Source organism: Galeopterus variegatus, unplaced genomic scaffold (genome assembly GCF_000696425.1).
Source record: "Galeopterus variegatus unplaced genomic scaffold, G_variegatus-3.0.2 Scaffold13726, whole genome shotgun sequence".
NCBI classification, from domain to species: domain Eukaryota; kingdom Metazoa; phylum Chordata; class Mammalia; order Dermoptera; family Cynocephalidae; genus Galeopterus; species Galeopterus variegatus.
In genome coordinates, this window is record NW_007739837.1 from 15767 (window position 1) to 31711 (window position 15945).

The 15945-nt window shown below is 48.8% G+C and overlaps 1 protein-coding gene across 1 annotated transcript; it reads right to left on the bottom strand.

Annotated features, from left to right (window-relative positions):
• Positions 1–4512: 4512 nt before the first annotated feature.
• LOC103581707 (E3 ubiquitin-protein ligase RNF213-like) lies at positions 4513–15688 on the bottom strand. The gene is made up of 10 exons (XM_008563476.1): positions 15469–15688; positions 14195–14272; positions 13614–13805; positions 13030–13119; positions 12773–12943; positions 12501–12578; positions 11920–12111; positions 11336–11425; positions 9174–9251; positions 4513–4632 (listed from the first exon to the last, which is right to left on the bottom strand). The coding sequence occupies exons 1-10, from the start codon at positions 15679–15681 to the stop codon at positions 4513–4515; spliced, it is 1302 nt and encodes a 433-aa protein (XP_008561698.1). The 5' UTR covers positions 15682–15688.
• Between the last annotated feature and the right edge of the window lie 257 nt (positions 15689–15945).

Consider the following 15945-nt stretch of genomic DNA (forward strand, 5'->3'; position numbering starts at 1 on the left):
AGGGATCTGAACCCATGGCCTTGGTGTTGTCAGCACCACACTCTCTCAAGTGAGCCACAGGCCGGCCCTTTGTCTTCAATTTCTGTCTCCAGAGATTTCAGTCATTCATTCTTCAAAATTCAGCAGAGATATTGCCCTGCCTTTCATGAAGCCTTCCCAGATCTATCCTATAAAATATTAATTGCTCCATTCTTTGAGGTTCTAGACAATTTTGTTTATACTTTTTTTTTTTTTGGTGGCTGGCAGGTATGGGATTGAACCCTTTACCTTGGTGTTATGACACTGTACTCAAACCACCTGAGCTATCTTATCTGGCCAGCCCTGTACTTTCTTGTATCAGGCTGTTTATGAGAATTATTTGGTTATATTATTTGGCTATCTAGATCGCACCTTCTTTGGGACAAAAACCAGGTTATATTTTTGTCTATAATTCCCCGATTATCCTAGTTATCTAGGATAACTAAGGAAATAACTAGTTAACTGCCTGTAACAGTGAATGTTTGAAAAATGTTTGTTAGATGAGTACATGTTTTGGAACTTCAAACATTTTCCATTTACTGACCTAAACTTTTAGAAACCCAATCTGGAGCTAAAACAAAAGTTAGGACAATCCTATTATAATTAACTTTTACTAATATAAATAAAAGGGAACATTAATGTTGACAACATAAAACAGTACAAAATAACATCTAGTTTTTCCTTGCTACAATAAGCAAAACATTAAAAAGGAAAAGAATGGGGCCGGCCCTCCATTTCTGATTTATAGACAAGCTTTGCTCAGAACATTATTCCTTTATCACCAATCTTAAGAGGGAAGTCAGCCAACTCAAACTTCTATAAAGCCCAGAAGTAACACTTGCTATGTAGAAAAATCCACATACAACTTGCATCCCCACTCTGCCCCGTCACCTCTAAGTCCCTGAATGATGGTATCAGGACTTGTGCAGGGATGGAGAGGGGAACGGGTTATTCTCTAAGGCACTACACATTCGTAGCTGATGAGGAGGAGAGCAAAAATCAGCTTCCTGGTTATTTATCTATGCACAACTGACGGTGTGGGCCTCCCTCTAAAGGAACGGTACTCATTGCATCACCTCTAGAGATCTACAAATTAAAGCCAGATCGATGAAATGCTTCCAGGGATGCTGCAAAACACTCTACAATGCACAGCCCCCCACAACAAAGAATCAGCTTGGCCAAAATGTTAATCTTAATGCCAAGATTAAGCATTAACCCTGGTCTACATTACCAGGTAGCTGGATTATTCTACCAGTTTGTATGTCTCTCTAACTCATGTCCCTTCCCTCCTCCACAATAACACCAGATTAATATTCCCAAAATGGTGCTTTCATTACTTAATTCTTCTGCTCAAAATCTCTTCTGCTCACATAATGTCTATTCATTACCAATGCATTAAATTTAAACTTCTCAGCCTGGATGTTAATTTCCCTACAACCCGCTTCTGCCTGGCTAGTAAGCCTTCTCTCTCCTTCCCGTCAATCCCATTGTGGCCAACGCTGTAATATTCTACTGTCCTCTTTGTTCTCTTCTCCCTAAACCCCATTCTCAACTCTGGTCTTTGGCTCCTGCCATTCCATGCCAAGAATATTCTCTCTTCTCTGTCAATTCAAACTCTTCCCATCTTCTAAGGCTTTAAATTGTACTCCTTTGTATTAGTCCGTTTAGGTTGCTTATAACAAAATGCACAAAACTGGGTGATTTATAAAGAAAATGAAATTTATTGCTTACAGTTTCTGAGGCTGGGAAGTCCAAAGTCCACCTTGTGGTGGCGACAGTGACCCAGGGGTCTCACATTACAAGACGGTGGAAGCAGAGAGACAGAGAGAGACAGACTCTCTTCTTTTAAAGCCCTCAGAACCACGCCCCTGACCACCATGTTTAATCCATTCACTACTGCACGGTCCTACAATCTCATCATGCCTTCAAGGCTCCACCTTTCAATGATCATAACAGGATTTCCCACCCTCTTAACAGTCCCAGTGGGGATCAAATTTCTAACACATAAAACTTGGGGACACAATTCAAGCTCCAGTGAGTTTGGGGGGACATAATTCAATCCACTACAACTGGCAGGATGCAGGTGCCACCCTAATAGCCCAGGGTCAGCTTACCCTTCCTCTGGATTCCTTCAGTGCTCCTTGTCTGCACTCTTCATTTGTCCCTGTTGCATTTGACCTCGTGTCCCCCTATCTTACCTGATCTTGAGGCTTTTCCTCCTCATGTTACCGCCTCCCTCTTGGTCAAATTATCCCCTTTCTTTGGCTTCTCTCATAACAAAGTCTCCTGGTTTTCCTCCTACCGCTCTGTTCTCTATCAGTTTCCTTTGCAGCCCCTCTGATAGCCCTTTAACGTTAGAGTGCTTCAGGGGTCTGTTCTAGGCCTATCTTCTTGCCCTATACATTCATCCTGGGCAAACCTATCCATTTTTGTGGCTTCACATATGAATTGTTTCAAAAATTTGTATTTCTAGCCAGATTGCTTCTTAGAACTCCAGACCCAAATGACTAACTGCCAATCGGACATCTCTATCTGGATGTCTCACAGGTACTTTGTTCAAAATGGAACCCTAATTCTGCATCCTTAGACTTTTTCCTATTGCAGTGTACTGGATTGAATTATGTCCCCCCAAAACTCCCTGAAGTTTGAATTGTGTCCCCCAGGTTTTATGTGTTAGAAACTTGGCCCCCACTGGGACTGTTAAGAGGGTGGGAAATCCTATTATGGTCATTGAAAGGTGGAGCCTTGAAGGTGATTAGATTGTAGGACCGTGCAGTAGTGAAAGGATTAAAAACGATGACCGGTAAGGGGATCTCAACCCTTGACTTGGTGTTGTCAGCACCACGCTCAGCCAGTGAGCAAACCGGCCATCCCTATATGGGATCTGAACCCGTGGCCTTGGTGTTATCAGCACCGCACTCTACCGAGTGAGCCACGGGCCGGCCTGTTTTGAGGGCTTTAAAAGAAGAGAGTCTGTCTCTCTCTCTCTGCTTCCACCGTCTTGCAATGTAAGACCCCTGGGTCACTGTCGCCACCACACGGTGGACTTTGGACTTCTCAGCCTCAGAAACTGTAAGCAATAAATTTCATTTTCTTTATAAATCATCCAGTTCAGTGTACTTTGTTATAAGCAACAAAAACAGACTAATACAATTGCCTTTGCCGAATGTCTATTAAATGCCAGGCACTAAAATTAAAAAAAAAAAAAGACAAAAAATAAAATTAAAATTAAAAAATAGGAAAAAAAGAAAAGAAAAGAAAAAAGAACAACAATGCCAGGCACGGTGCTGGCTATACTTCGCATATGTCATGCCACAGGGGCTGTGGTCTCATAGGACGAGCTCTTGCTGCCCAAGCGTTGGGGGTGGGGGAGGGCTTTCAAGAACCAGGCCCCTTCTCCATCCTCGACCCAGATGCCCAAGGCTCGGGACTGTGCTCCAGTCTCACCCTTCCCCGGGAGCACTGTGCCTCATTCACTCTTATCTTACGTAACTCAGAATCCCCACCCCCACCCAAGGTTTATATAAAGCGGCTCAGTAAACACACTGCCTTAGGCTTTGGGGAGAACCAAGATGGGCCACAAATGCGATCTATTGCTGTGCACCCCTTCCCGGGACCCCATCACGCTTGCTGTTGTCCTTGAGGCTGGATCCTGCCTTTGCATGCGCCTGCTCGCCTGAACACACACTCGTACACGTGTGCCCGGGTGTGCATACCTACACACGGGTGTATAAGTCAGGGGCTGGGGGGCCCAGACATGCATGTGAGCGCACAGACATGGCTTCGCTGTCCTTTTTTTTTTTTTTTTTTTTTAAAAAAAATCCTACAAAGCTTCTCCACTAAGGCTTTCCTTTTTCAGCAAATTCAGGAAATTTAACTCCTGAGTCACCCTGCTCTTGCCCCAGTCACGGGAGCAGACCCATTGTATTGGAGGAAGGTCCTCGTAGTGTTCACTCTAAGTTGGCCAGGCAGCAAAGTGTCGAAGCCCGTGTTCCTCCTGAATTCCCCATTTTCCGGTCATTGGAGACTTACACGAACGCCTGCAGCTGTCTGAGCAGAATTCTCCAGGCCGCTGGTTCAGCCCAGGCTCCAGACACCTGTGCTACTCAAAGCCAGGTATCCGGGCCACTCTCCCCAGCTCAGGCTGGGATACCTGGAAGTGAAACCAAAGTACCAACCGAACGTTCTCCATGCTGGGTGTCTGCCCCATGGACACTTTACAAGGAGTCTCTGACCCCTGGCCTTACTGTCCTGTCCTGTCCAACTCAATGAATCCTCCCAGGTCTGCAACTGGGGCAGCAGGCATTAGGGGTGGGCAGGGGATGATTCTGACTACACAGGAGAGCTCAGCAGCCAGGACAGTTGTGGATCCTGCACAGTCACTGAGCATCTGCTTTTGCTGAGACTCCCCCAGCACCCACTTCTTTATGGAACTAGCACAGGAGACACAAGACGGCGTTCCCTGCGCTTCTCCTGCCAAAGCCAGTTAAGGCTTCAGCCGCCTTTCTTGTGGTCCTTCACTTCCACCCATGGCAAAGGAGAGGAGAGGGAGAGATCCGCTAGGGCCTTCCCCTCAAACTCTTCCATTACTGGGGTGCCTGAGTGGGGCTGGCGCTAGAGTAAGGGGGGTAGGCATAGGCCACAAAGCCCAGTCTCTCCTCGGGGTCCCCAGTTTTCGTTCTCCCCCAGACCAGACACTGGCAGACAGCGGAACCACCTGCTCCCCCGTGGCCGGTGAGTGCCGAGGCTGTCACTGCTCAGCTCCGCTGTAGGGGAAGGTCGCACCTGCGGAGGCGCTGGGTCTGCGCAGCTGGGACGTCTCCTAATGGAAGGTCCCCAAGACAACTGCATTTGGAGGCCGTTTTCTCCATTTTAAACATCCCGTGTCCCCTTCACCAAAAAGCCCCTCTCTCTCCGGGATGCAACAAAGGGGCTTCTTCGGGGTCTCCTCTCCTACCCTCTATAAGGGTGGGGTCAAAACCAGCCCTTAGATGTGGCTTTGGGCCCTATGATTGAACTTTAACTGGATCTAGTCTCCCTTTCCCTCCCCCCAGCTGAATTTTGTTCGCTCTCCCGAACTACTAATTTCACTGTTCTCCCCCTTTGGACTCAACTCACTGTTTTTGTTTTTGTTTCCATCTTATGGAAGAGACTCAAATTTCCATTGTTTTAATTAATCTCACCAGCTGTCTGACTGCCTGGCAGGACCTGCTCCCTCCGCTGTCGGCGTAGAAAACGGTTCCTTTCCCCTTTCCTGGCTCTGGCCTCAGCGTGGAGCCCCAGGAGCCCAGCCCTGCCAGAGAGCTCCCGAGCCAGGCGACCCATGCAGGTCCCAAAGTGCCCACCGCTAGGGTACATGCCACCTCTCCCTCCGCCCCCACCGCCCCCGCATGCACATGCACACACGCGTGCACACGCACACACGCGTGCACACGCACACACGCGTGCACACACCCTACACCACACTGCAGGCAGCAATGGGAAGCCACAGGAATCCCAACGGCTGCAGTTTTATTACAAGATTTCTTTTCAAATGCAAAATCAGGCCAACAAGCTTCACAACTCCGATTCTTCGACCACTCTCCCCGCCCTGCTCGTAGCCTGCCCCACACCACCCCAACATACACACACACCTCCCACGCCAGCGACCCCAGCCCCAAACTGCTTCCCACACCCACTTCCACCCTGCCCCGAACTTTTTTTAAAAACCTGTTAAGAACTCCCAAAGCTGAAGTGCACACAGGACCAACCCAGGTGTGCAAGAATCCCACCTCTCAGACCCCAGCAGCCTGTAAAGCTTGACCCCCGTCCTCCTGTGTGTTCTGCTCAGAAAATGTCCCCTAGGTACCCATTCTAGGATTTGGTGTTGTTAGCAGTCAAGTCCTTCCGGAAGTCTGCCCTAAATCTCGTCTCTGCTCTTATTTAAGCCCTGGTAAGCCTTCCTAGGTAGCAGAGTAGTAGCTGTGACCCCCAGCGTGGCCTGCTGCACTGGGCCATGGCCCTTGGACCTCCGGGCGGTCCTGCTTTTCCTGGGCTGAAGACTGTCACGGTGAGGAATACTTGTAAGGTCGCCAAGGAAGAAGGCACAAGCCAGGCAGAGGTAAAAGAATTTATTAGCAAGGGGACCTGCCTGGCCGAGCCTAAAATGGCATCAGCTTCAAGAGGCAGTTGGGTGTCTTTTCTAGAGTTAAGATTGGCATGTGGCCTAGCCTAGGAAGACAGTTACAATGTTCTATTCCAGGCAGAGACCTGGGGAGACAGAAACCTTGGGCTGAGGGAGGGAAGGTTACAATGTGATACTCTGGGTCCAGCCTGCTGGTGGGAACAGAGACCCTGAGGAAGGAAACTTAGATGAGACTGAAAAAGGGCGGGGGGCAGTGCTTTCTAAAAGTCAGGTTCTCAGTTCCAGGGACCTAACAACACGCTGCCTTCTTCCCCACATCTTCTCCACCTGCCCCATCAGACTTTTTTAATTAAAAAAAAAAAAGGTTATTTGGGCTTTTACCCTATCCTTTTTACAAAAACATAATCATTGTAGGCTAGTTACAAAACATGGATTAGCAAAATGAAAAAAGTCTAAATGCCTCATACCCAGAGAGGGTTGATATTATTCACCTGGGTACAAACTCCTCTGGGCCTTTGCCTATTTGTATGTCTCTCTATACATGTATTTGAAATGGGCATGCACTGTTAACCACTGTCCTGTACCTGCTGTTTTGTAACCTCTTGTCATTTAACAGTGTATCTTCATCCAGCGATAGTCATCTCCAAAAGTGGCTCTGGAATACCTGGAGGGTTTGTTGAAACCCAGGTTGCTGGGCTGCACCGTTTCTGAAGTAGTGCAGGGCAGGGCCCCAGAATGCGTATTTCTAACAATCGCCAGGTGATGTGCGAACTGCTGATCTGCAGCATCATTTTTAGGGAAGCAAGGATGTTTCAAGGAGATACAGACCACTACAATTTATTGAACCAAATTTCCTGGGTTTGGATATTGGCGTTGTTTATTTTTTCGCACTAGAAACATTACCATAACGAGGCATGTAACAATCTTTGTGCAGAAACTGTAATTTTCATTTAGATTATATTTTAAAAACAGACCTGTAGAATCAAAAAGTACATCCTATTAAATTGTCCTATAGAGTTGTCCCAGTTTACACTATTGCCTGCCCTGTGGGGAAGAAGCTCCCCACCCCCAGTTATTGTCATTATTTTAAAAGTCTGCCTGAGTTTAAGGGAGGTGGGGGATGTTTTCACCCTTGTGTTAATTTTCATTCTTTAATCATTGTGGGAAAGTGAGGAAAGCACTCAGTCTTTGCAGTAGTCCAGGTAAAAGATGCTGGCTGGAGACCCAAGTCCCAGTGGTGGCAGGAAGACGAGGAGGTGGAAAAGGCCTAGGAAGTTGGAGTGAGGGGACCCAGGGGCCCCCAGCACACGGCACCGCAAAGCCCCTACCCCCGCTATGATCTGAATGTGTCCCACAAACCTTATGTGTTGGAAACTTGATACCCAGTGGCAGGTGCTGGGAGGTGTGCGGGTCCTGGGGGCGCTGCCCTCATGAACGGACTAACGCCGCTATTGCAGGCGGTTCCTTAGAAAAGAACAGGTTCGGCCCCCGCTTGCTCTCTTCTAGCTTTCTTCCCGCCAGGTCATGCCCTCTGCCATGTTATGACACAGCAAGACGGGCCTCACAGATGCCAGCCCCTCAACCTCAGACTTCCCAGCCTCCAGAACTGTGAGAAATAAATTTCTATTGTTTGTAATTACCCAGTCTCGAGTGTTCTGTTGTAGCAGCACAAAATGGACTGAGACACCCCGCGACACACCCGCACATGCACATTATCAGAACACTAATCGTGATTCTAACACTGCATGTTTATTTGGCATAATGCTAGACTGTCAAAGACTCCTCACAGAATTGTCAGAACCACACCTTTGATCCAAGTTGACATCAATAAACTTTCATTTAGAATTTCAAAATATTAGAACTGGAAGAAGCTTTGGCCATTAATCCACTCCCGTAATTTTGTGCCCGACAACTAAGATCCTGAAAGTGTCCCTGACTTCCAATCCAGTGCTCCTCCCGATGAAAGCTTTTTGGCTATTACTCTTTAAAATGTGGCTGTGACTCATTACAGGGGTCTGGGTCTGGGTCAGATCTTGCTAGTTTGGCCTTCAGGCACTTGCAAAATGCCCCGACTTTTCCTGTATGTGTGAGAAGACTAAAGAGTGGCACTTTTCACATCTTCATGGAAACACAGAAACACTGGTGCAATACTCAGAAATTAAGGGAATGGAAGAAAGAAAACCAGATTCTCTTCTGGGAGTGCAGAATTGGAAAAAGAAAGAGCAAAATGAATAACCCTGTTTCTTCCTCCCTCTGCCTAGGTAGTGGTCTTTGGAAGAAGGGACCTGGTGGACGGGGCAGCACCAGTAAGAGGCCAGCAGGCTCACGGCACAGACGTGAGTGTCTGTGAAGCTGAGAAGCTACTTCTTCGTCTCTCCGAGAATGTAAATGGTGGCTTATTTCTGACTTCGTGTCATCTTCGCTGTCACCTCCAATGAGCAGTACTCTAACATGATGAGAATGTTCTGGAATATGCACAAGTGCCGGGAACAGCGTGGCTTTTGGAAAGCTGTCAGCTCGCATGGCACATCTTGGTGTTCAGCTCAGGGCCCTGCCATCCACTCCTTCTAGGTGCTCACAGAGGCAACAGTCCACGAGGGCAGAAGATGTTCTTTCCCTGGTCTCCTCCAAAAGACGGCGCCGAGGAAGTGATTCTACCTCGCTCAATGAATCCTCAAGACAACCCCATGAGGATATGGAGAGACACAGAAACATCTACCAGTGTCCGTATCAGAAGAGCAGGAGTAAGACCATCCCGTGGACTGTATGCTTCCGCATACATGCTATGCCATCATCACTGAGGAAATAACCCCACAAAATGCCAATCTGTTTATGTTCAATGAGAGAGCTTGCTGATCTGCTGTCCTGCTTGCCCCCTGCAAAGAGCTCTGGGTTCTTAGGGAGCCCACTGGGACTCTGGTGCCCCAGGCAGAGGTCTGGGGCAAGAGTTGTGCAGTCCTGATATGCACAGAGCTCTCTGGTAAGACCAGAGAAAGGACACCAGGCAAAGGACAAGGCTTATCACAATCACCTGTGCCATCTTGTTCTTGATGCCCATAAAGAGATGTTCGTAGTTCCAGTCACGCCTGTACACCAGGGTGGGTATTCCCTAAATTGAGAAAGAAAAAAGTTTCTGGAAATTAAATCAACGGTGGAGGTTTCCATTACATGACAAACAAAACACGCTCTTCAGCAGTAACTCCACTGCGGTGCCAGGCTGCTGGTGTGTCACCTGTCGGAGCACACAGCTCTTTACTGCTGCGTGATGTCTACATTTAACCCACAGTCTGTGGGAACAGCAACACAACAAGGAAGCCGGCCTAGCCCCAGGGGCCAAGCAGAAGCTGTCACGTAGAACACTGCAGGCTGCGGACCACAGAGGTGCCGGGGGACGCTGGTGGGTGAGGGTGTCTCACTCTCGTAGTCATTCAACAGCTACTGAGCAGAGACCACGGGCACGTCTGCTGGATGACAGAGATGCGAGAATGAGCCGGCTAACTGCGGGCAGTGAGAGGGAATGACGGATAGACCCAAGTAACACAGACGTGGGTGGACTGGAAGGAACGAGACCAGTCCAGGTAAAGGACAGAGATGGGAGTGCGTCTGCTGTGTTCATGGGAGAGAGCAGAGTCCAGTGTGTGGGGGGACGTNAATGAGTTGTCACTTTTTCCAGCTGTCCAAAAAACCTAAGTGATCATTAGGATGAGAAATATTGAGGGTCAGCTTAGGGTCTATCAACTATTGAGCTACTGAACTGGTGCTAGAGTCCTGAGTTCAAGGCTGCAGGCGCGTACCCACCGCTTCCCCCACTGCAGTGCACAAACACTGCAGAAGCCGTGAAGCTGGCCTTGACGGTGGCCCGGACACATGGTTTTAGGCACTCTAGTAAAAGGATCTGTTTATTTACAGGGCTGTATGAAAAACAAAGCCTCATTGTTCAAAAAAAGCTTGTATTCCATTTCCTGTTTTATACAAGTATTAGCAAAGACTGTGCATTCTCTAGGAAAGGGATCTTTTTTTCTACACTGACAGTCCAGGAGAGTAAAAACTTGTTGAATATACTCTCAAAGAATATACATGTGTATAGGTGTATGCCATGGGGCATAATGGAAAACAGCAAATATGAAATGTATTGGTGAGGAAAACTGGAGTTTGATTATCTATTTAGAAAAACAGTAAAGGTAAATCTCTGCTTCACACTCCACATAAAAATAAATTGGTTAACAAGACAAATGTGCAATACAGAGCTGTAAATGCACAAGAAGAAAATGTGGGAGGAGGATATTTTATAACCTTGGGATAAGGAAGACCCTTATAGGTATGTTTTCCTATAGAGACTTCATAGGAAAATTCTGTCAGATTTGACTTCGTAAAACTAAAGACTGAGATAGAGCATTTGTAACACAGAACAGATAAAAGATTAATCGTTGTTCTATACAAAGAGCTCTTACAAATCATTAAGAAAGGGATAGAGCCCAAAAGAAAAGTAACCAAAAGGAAACCAAAGAGATAACTCAGAGGATGACATACAAATGGCTGATGCCACACTGAGAACAGAGACATACAAGTGACAACAAGGTGCCGTCTCTGGGCTAGTCAACTGGCAAATATATGAAAGATGGATAATATCAGAGCTGGGTACTCTCATGCACTCTTCATACACTGGTGTAGCGTTTTCTATCAAATATAAAATGCACGTCTTTGACATAGTAAACTACTTGTTATAACAAGAATATACGACTTTCGTAATTATTTTGTTAAAAAACCCAATAGAGTTTAAAACCAAAAAAGACAGTCCTCAGGCTTCCTGGTAACGGTAAAACAGCAGGAAGTGGGACCTGCGGTAAGAGAACTGTCTTCGTGCTTGTGGAAGATCACAGGAGAGACAGGACGTTCTGTATGTGCCCAGCACGTGTGCACATCCGTACCTCCACTCAGGGTTGAAACTCCCCTCGGTTTGGGGGTTCCTTAGTTTCAGGATCATCATTTCATGAAGCTCCAGAAGGAAGGCGTCTAAGCCGATCTGATTCAGGCAAGTGCTGAGGAGCTTAGCATTTTCTGCGCTGAGATCCGCTTTGTACCTTGAACTGATTTCCACAAATGGCTCCTAAAATGAATGAGAACACACACACACTAACCCTGCAAAGAGGGGGCGCAGCCCTCAGTGCAGTGAGGGGAAGAGGCCAGACTCACTTTCTTCAGTCGCAGCAGCTGTTCAGACTTGTGAGCAGAGAGAAGTTGCCAGAGGGCGATGGCGTGTTGCAGCTGACACCTGCTGAAGGCCTGAAAGAGGAACAGGATTCCTGAGGCGGCGGCACAGGTCTCACGCCACTGCTACTCTGCCATGTCAATGAATGTGAGTGCCGCCCACACGGGCATTCTTTCTTTTCATTTCTGCTCTGTACTAATTCGATCTTCATTATGAAGCCCCTTTCTGTTCCATCCACTAGTTCACCTCGTCTTAAAATGTCTCCCTGCTGCGGCAGCCCAAAGTCTGTTATCATCACGCACTTTGCAGGTGGCTAATGTCCTCAGTCCTATTTGTGGATCTGCGCTCTGCTTAGGCTGTTCATCAAGTGGTGTCTGTCTTTACTATACATAGTGCATTCTCTTTACACTGTGGACGGAGTCAGTAGGGGTGTTTCTCACCTTCCCCTCCATTTCAAGGGTTCCTAGGCTGATACCCCCGAATGGTGGTATTCCAGCAGGAATGCAGGGAGATGAAGGTGAGGGGCAGTGCTGATGTCCTTTGCAGAGAGCCCTAACATGAGACCCACCTTTAAAACCGTTGTCTGGTCGCCCATTCGCAGGACGTCTTCGATATACTCATTCAAGTACATGTTGGGATCCCCTCCAGCTGTGCTCAGAAACCCCAAAGTGACTTCTATGACAGACAGAGCTTCACAGGCATCACTGTAGGACTGCAGCTGTCCACTGATGGCACTGGTGGCCGAGTTGGGGAGGGACTCCTGGGAAGTCGAGAGAGATATGAACTCAATGAATCCTCAAGACAACCCCATGAGGATATGGAGAGACACAGAAATATCTACCAGTGTCCGTATCAGAAGAGCAGGAATAAGACCATCCCATGGACTGTATGCTTCCGCATACATGCTATGCCATCATCACTGAGGAAATAACCCCACAAGATGCCAATCTGTTTATGTTCAATGAGAGAGCTTGCTGATCTGCTGTCCTGCTTGCCCCCTGCAAAGAGCTCTGGGTTCTTAGGGAGCCCACTGGGACTCTGGTGCTCCCAGCCAGATGTCTGGGGCAAGAGTGGTGCAGTCCTGATATGCACAGAGCTCTCTGATAAGACCAGAAGCACCAGGCAAAGGACAAGGCTTATCACAATCACCTGTGCCATCTTGTTCTTGATGCCCATAAAGAGATGTTCGTAGTTCCAGTCACGTCTGTATACCAGGGTGGGTATTCCCTAAATTGAGAAAGAAAAAAGTTTCTGGAAATTAAATCGACTGTGGAGGTTTCCATTACATGACAAACAAAACACGCTCTTCAGCAGTAACTCCACTGCGGTGCCAGGCTGCTGGTGTATCACCTGTTGGAGCACACAGCTCTTTACAGCTGCGTGATGTCTACATTTAACCCACAGTCTGTGGGAACAGCAACACAACAAGGAAGCCGNTCGGTTTGGGGGTTCCTTAGTTTCAGGATCATCATTTCATGAAGCTCCAGAAGGAAGGCGTTTAAGCCGATCTGATTCAGGCAAGTGCTGAGGAGCTTAGCATTTTCTGTGCTGAGATCCGCTTTGTACCTTGAACTGATTTCCACAAATGGCTCCTAAAATGAATGAGAACAAACACACACTAACCCTGCAAAGAGGGGGCGCAGCCCTCAGTGCAGTCAGGGGAAGAGGCCAGACTCACTTTCTTCAGTCGCAGCAGCTGTTCAGACTTGTGAGCAGAGAGAAGTTGCCAGAGGGCGATGGCGTGTTGCAGCTGACACCTGCTGAAGGCCTGAAAGAGGAACAGGATTCCTGAGGCGGCGGCACAGGTCTCACACCACTGCCACTCTGCCATGTCAATGAATGTGAGTGCCGCCCACACGGGCATTCTTTCTTTTCATTTCTGCTCTGTACTAATTCGATCTTCATTATGAAGCCCCTTTCTGTTCCATCCACTAGTTCACCTCGTCTTAAAATGTCTCCCTGCTGCGGCAGCCCAAAGTCTGTTATCATCACGCAGTTTGCAGGTGGCTAATGTCCTCAGTCCTATTTGTGGGTCTGCGCTCTGCTTAGGCTGTTCATCAAGTGGTGTCTGTCTTTACTATACATAGTGCATTCTCTTTACACTGTGGACGGAGTCAGTAGGGGTGTTTCTCACCTTCCCCTCCATTTCAAGGGTTCCTAGGCTGATACCCCCGCATGGTGGTATTCCAGCAGGAATGCAGGGAGATGAAGGTGAGGGGCAGTGCTGATGTCCTTTGCAGAGAGCCCTAACATGAGACCCACCTTTAAAACCGTTGTCTGGTCGCCCATTCGCAGGACGTCTTCGATATACTCATTCAAGTACATGTTGGGATCCCCTCCAGCTGTGCTCAGAAACCCCAAAGTGACTTCTATGACAGACAGAGCTTCACAGGCATCACTGTAGGACTGCAGCTGTCCACTGATGGCACTGGTGGCCGAGTTGGGGAGGGACTCCTGGGAAGTCGAGAGAGATATGAGCTCAATGAATCCTCAAGACAACCCCATGAGGATATGGAGAGACACAGAAACATCTACCAGTGTCCGTATCAGAAGAGCAGGAGTAAGACCATCCCGTGGACTGTATGCTTCCGCATACATGCTATGCCATCATCACTGAGGAAATAACCCCACAAAATGCCAATCTGTTTATGTTCAATGAGAGAGCTTGCTGATCTGCTGTCCTGCTTGCCCCCTGCAAAGAGCTCTGGGTTCTTAGGGAGCCCACTGGGACTCTGGTGCTCCCAGCCAGATGTCTGGGGCAAGAGTGGTGCAGTCCTGATATGCACAGAGCTCTCTGATAAGACCAGAAGCACCAGGCAAAGGACAAGGCTTATCACAATCACCTGTGCCATCTTGTTCTTGATGCCCATAAAGAGATGTTCGTAGTTCCAGTCACGCCTGTACACCAGGGTGGGTATTCCCTAAATTGAGAAAGAAAAAAGTTTCTGGAAATTAAATCAACGGTGGAGGTTTCCATTACATGACAAACAAAACACGCTCTTCAGCAGTAACTCCACTGCGGTGCCAGGCTGCTGGTGTGTCACCTGTCGGAGCACACAGCTCTTTACAGCTGCGTGATGTCTACATTTAACCCACAGTCTGTGGGAACAGCAACACAACAAGGAAGCCGGCCTAGCCCCAGTGGCCAAGCAGAAGCTGTCACGTAGAACACTGCAGGCTGCGGACCACAGAGGTGCCGGGGGACGCTGGTGGGTGAGGGTGTCTCACTCTCGTAGTCATTCAACAGCTACTGAGCAGAGACCACGGGCACGTCTGCTGGATGACAGGGATGCGAGAATGAGCCGGCTAACTGCGGGCAGTGAGAGGGAATGACGGATAGACCCAAGTAACACAGACGTGGGTGGACTGGAAGGAACGAGACCAGTCCAGGTAAAGGACAGAGATGGGAGTGCGTCTGCTGTGTTCATGGGAGAGAGCAGAGTCCAGTGTGTGGGGGGACGTGAGCTGGGTGGCAGGGCTGGAAGGCTGGACTGCGGTGCAGGGCTTCCTGTGCCAGCTGAAGGAGCGTGGGCGCTGTCCCGTGTGCAGGGGCAGGCCGTGCAGGGCTGTCCAGCAGAGCCAGGGAATCCAGACCTGGGTTCTGGCCGTGCAGATTGGAGAGATGAGGCAGGGGACCGGGCAGGAGCTACTGTAGCAGTCGGACTCAAGGATGGATGCTTTGAACCAAAGCAGCGGCTGGGGTAATTACACAACGAGGACACCAATAAGGTGCACCTGACACACCTGGTGACAGACTACGCGTGGAGGCTGAAGGATAAGGGGAAGTGTAGACTGAGGTTTCCTTGGGTGGTCATGCCTTCAACCATGGTAGAAAAACCCAGATGAGGAGTCCATGAAGACTTCAAGATACTTTTGGGGATCTGAGGTGCAGACGCTGCTGCAGAGGGAGCTCAGGAGAGCTGTGCAGCCAGAGATACAGGTGCGAGACACAGAGACACAGCCACATGTGGACCCAGGAGCTATGGGTGTGACTGATGTGACATGGACGAGGCTGCTGTGCGATTCACCTCATGCCCATCTCAGTGGACACACACTGAGGGCCACTTGTTCACAACAGACATGCTGACCAAATAAGTGGCAGCAGGGCCAGCCTTACCTTGAGGGTCAGCCTGGGCTTGCCCTGGAGGAAGCGGCTGGTGACCTGTCGCTGCATCTTCTCCAGGTCGAACTCCTGCAAGGTCTCTCCACCCTGCTCCATCTGATACTGGCAGTTGGAGACAATCAGTGGGATCAGGTCCCGATCTACTTCGTAACTGATAACATGCAGGTCAGTGACATCAGAGGCATCCACAGCATAGCTGAGGGACATCAGGACAGAGCACTCAGTGTCTGGGTCAGTGTGCAGGCCTGCGATGCCAGGCTATACCGAGCCAGTCCCCATCTGGTGTTCAGACAGTCTGACCGGGTAGAAACCACACACAAGTAAGGGGTGCTTGTGGTGGGGGCCAGAGGGCGTTCAGGGAAGGAGCTCGGGCTTGGCTTGCACCTGCCCCAGTGGCCTAGGGACTCTGGGCCGAGCAGGCGCCGTTCCTGCTGGCTCGCGTACGCACCTGTTCTTTTCCTTGGAGAACTT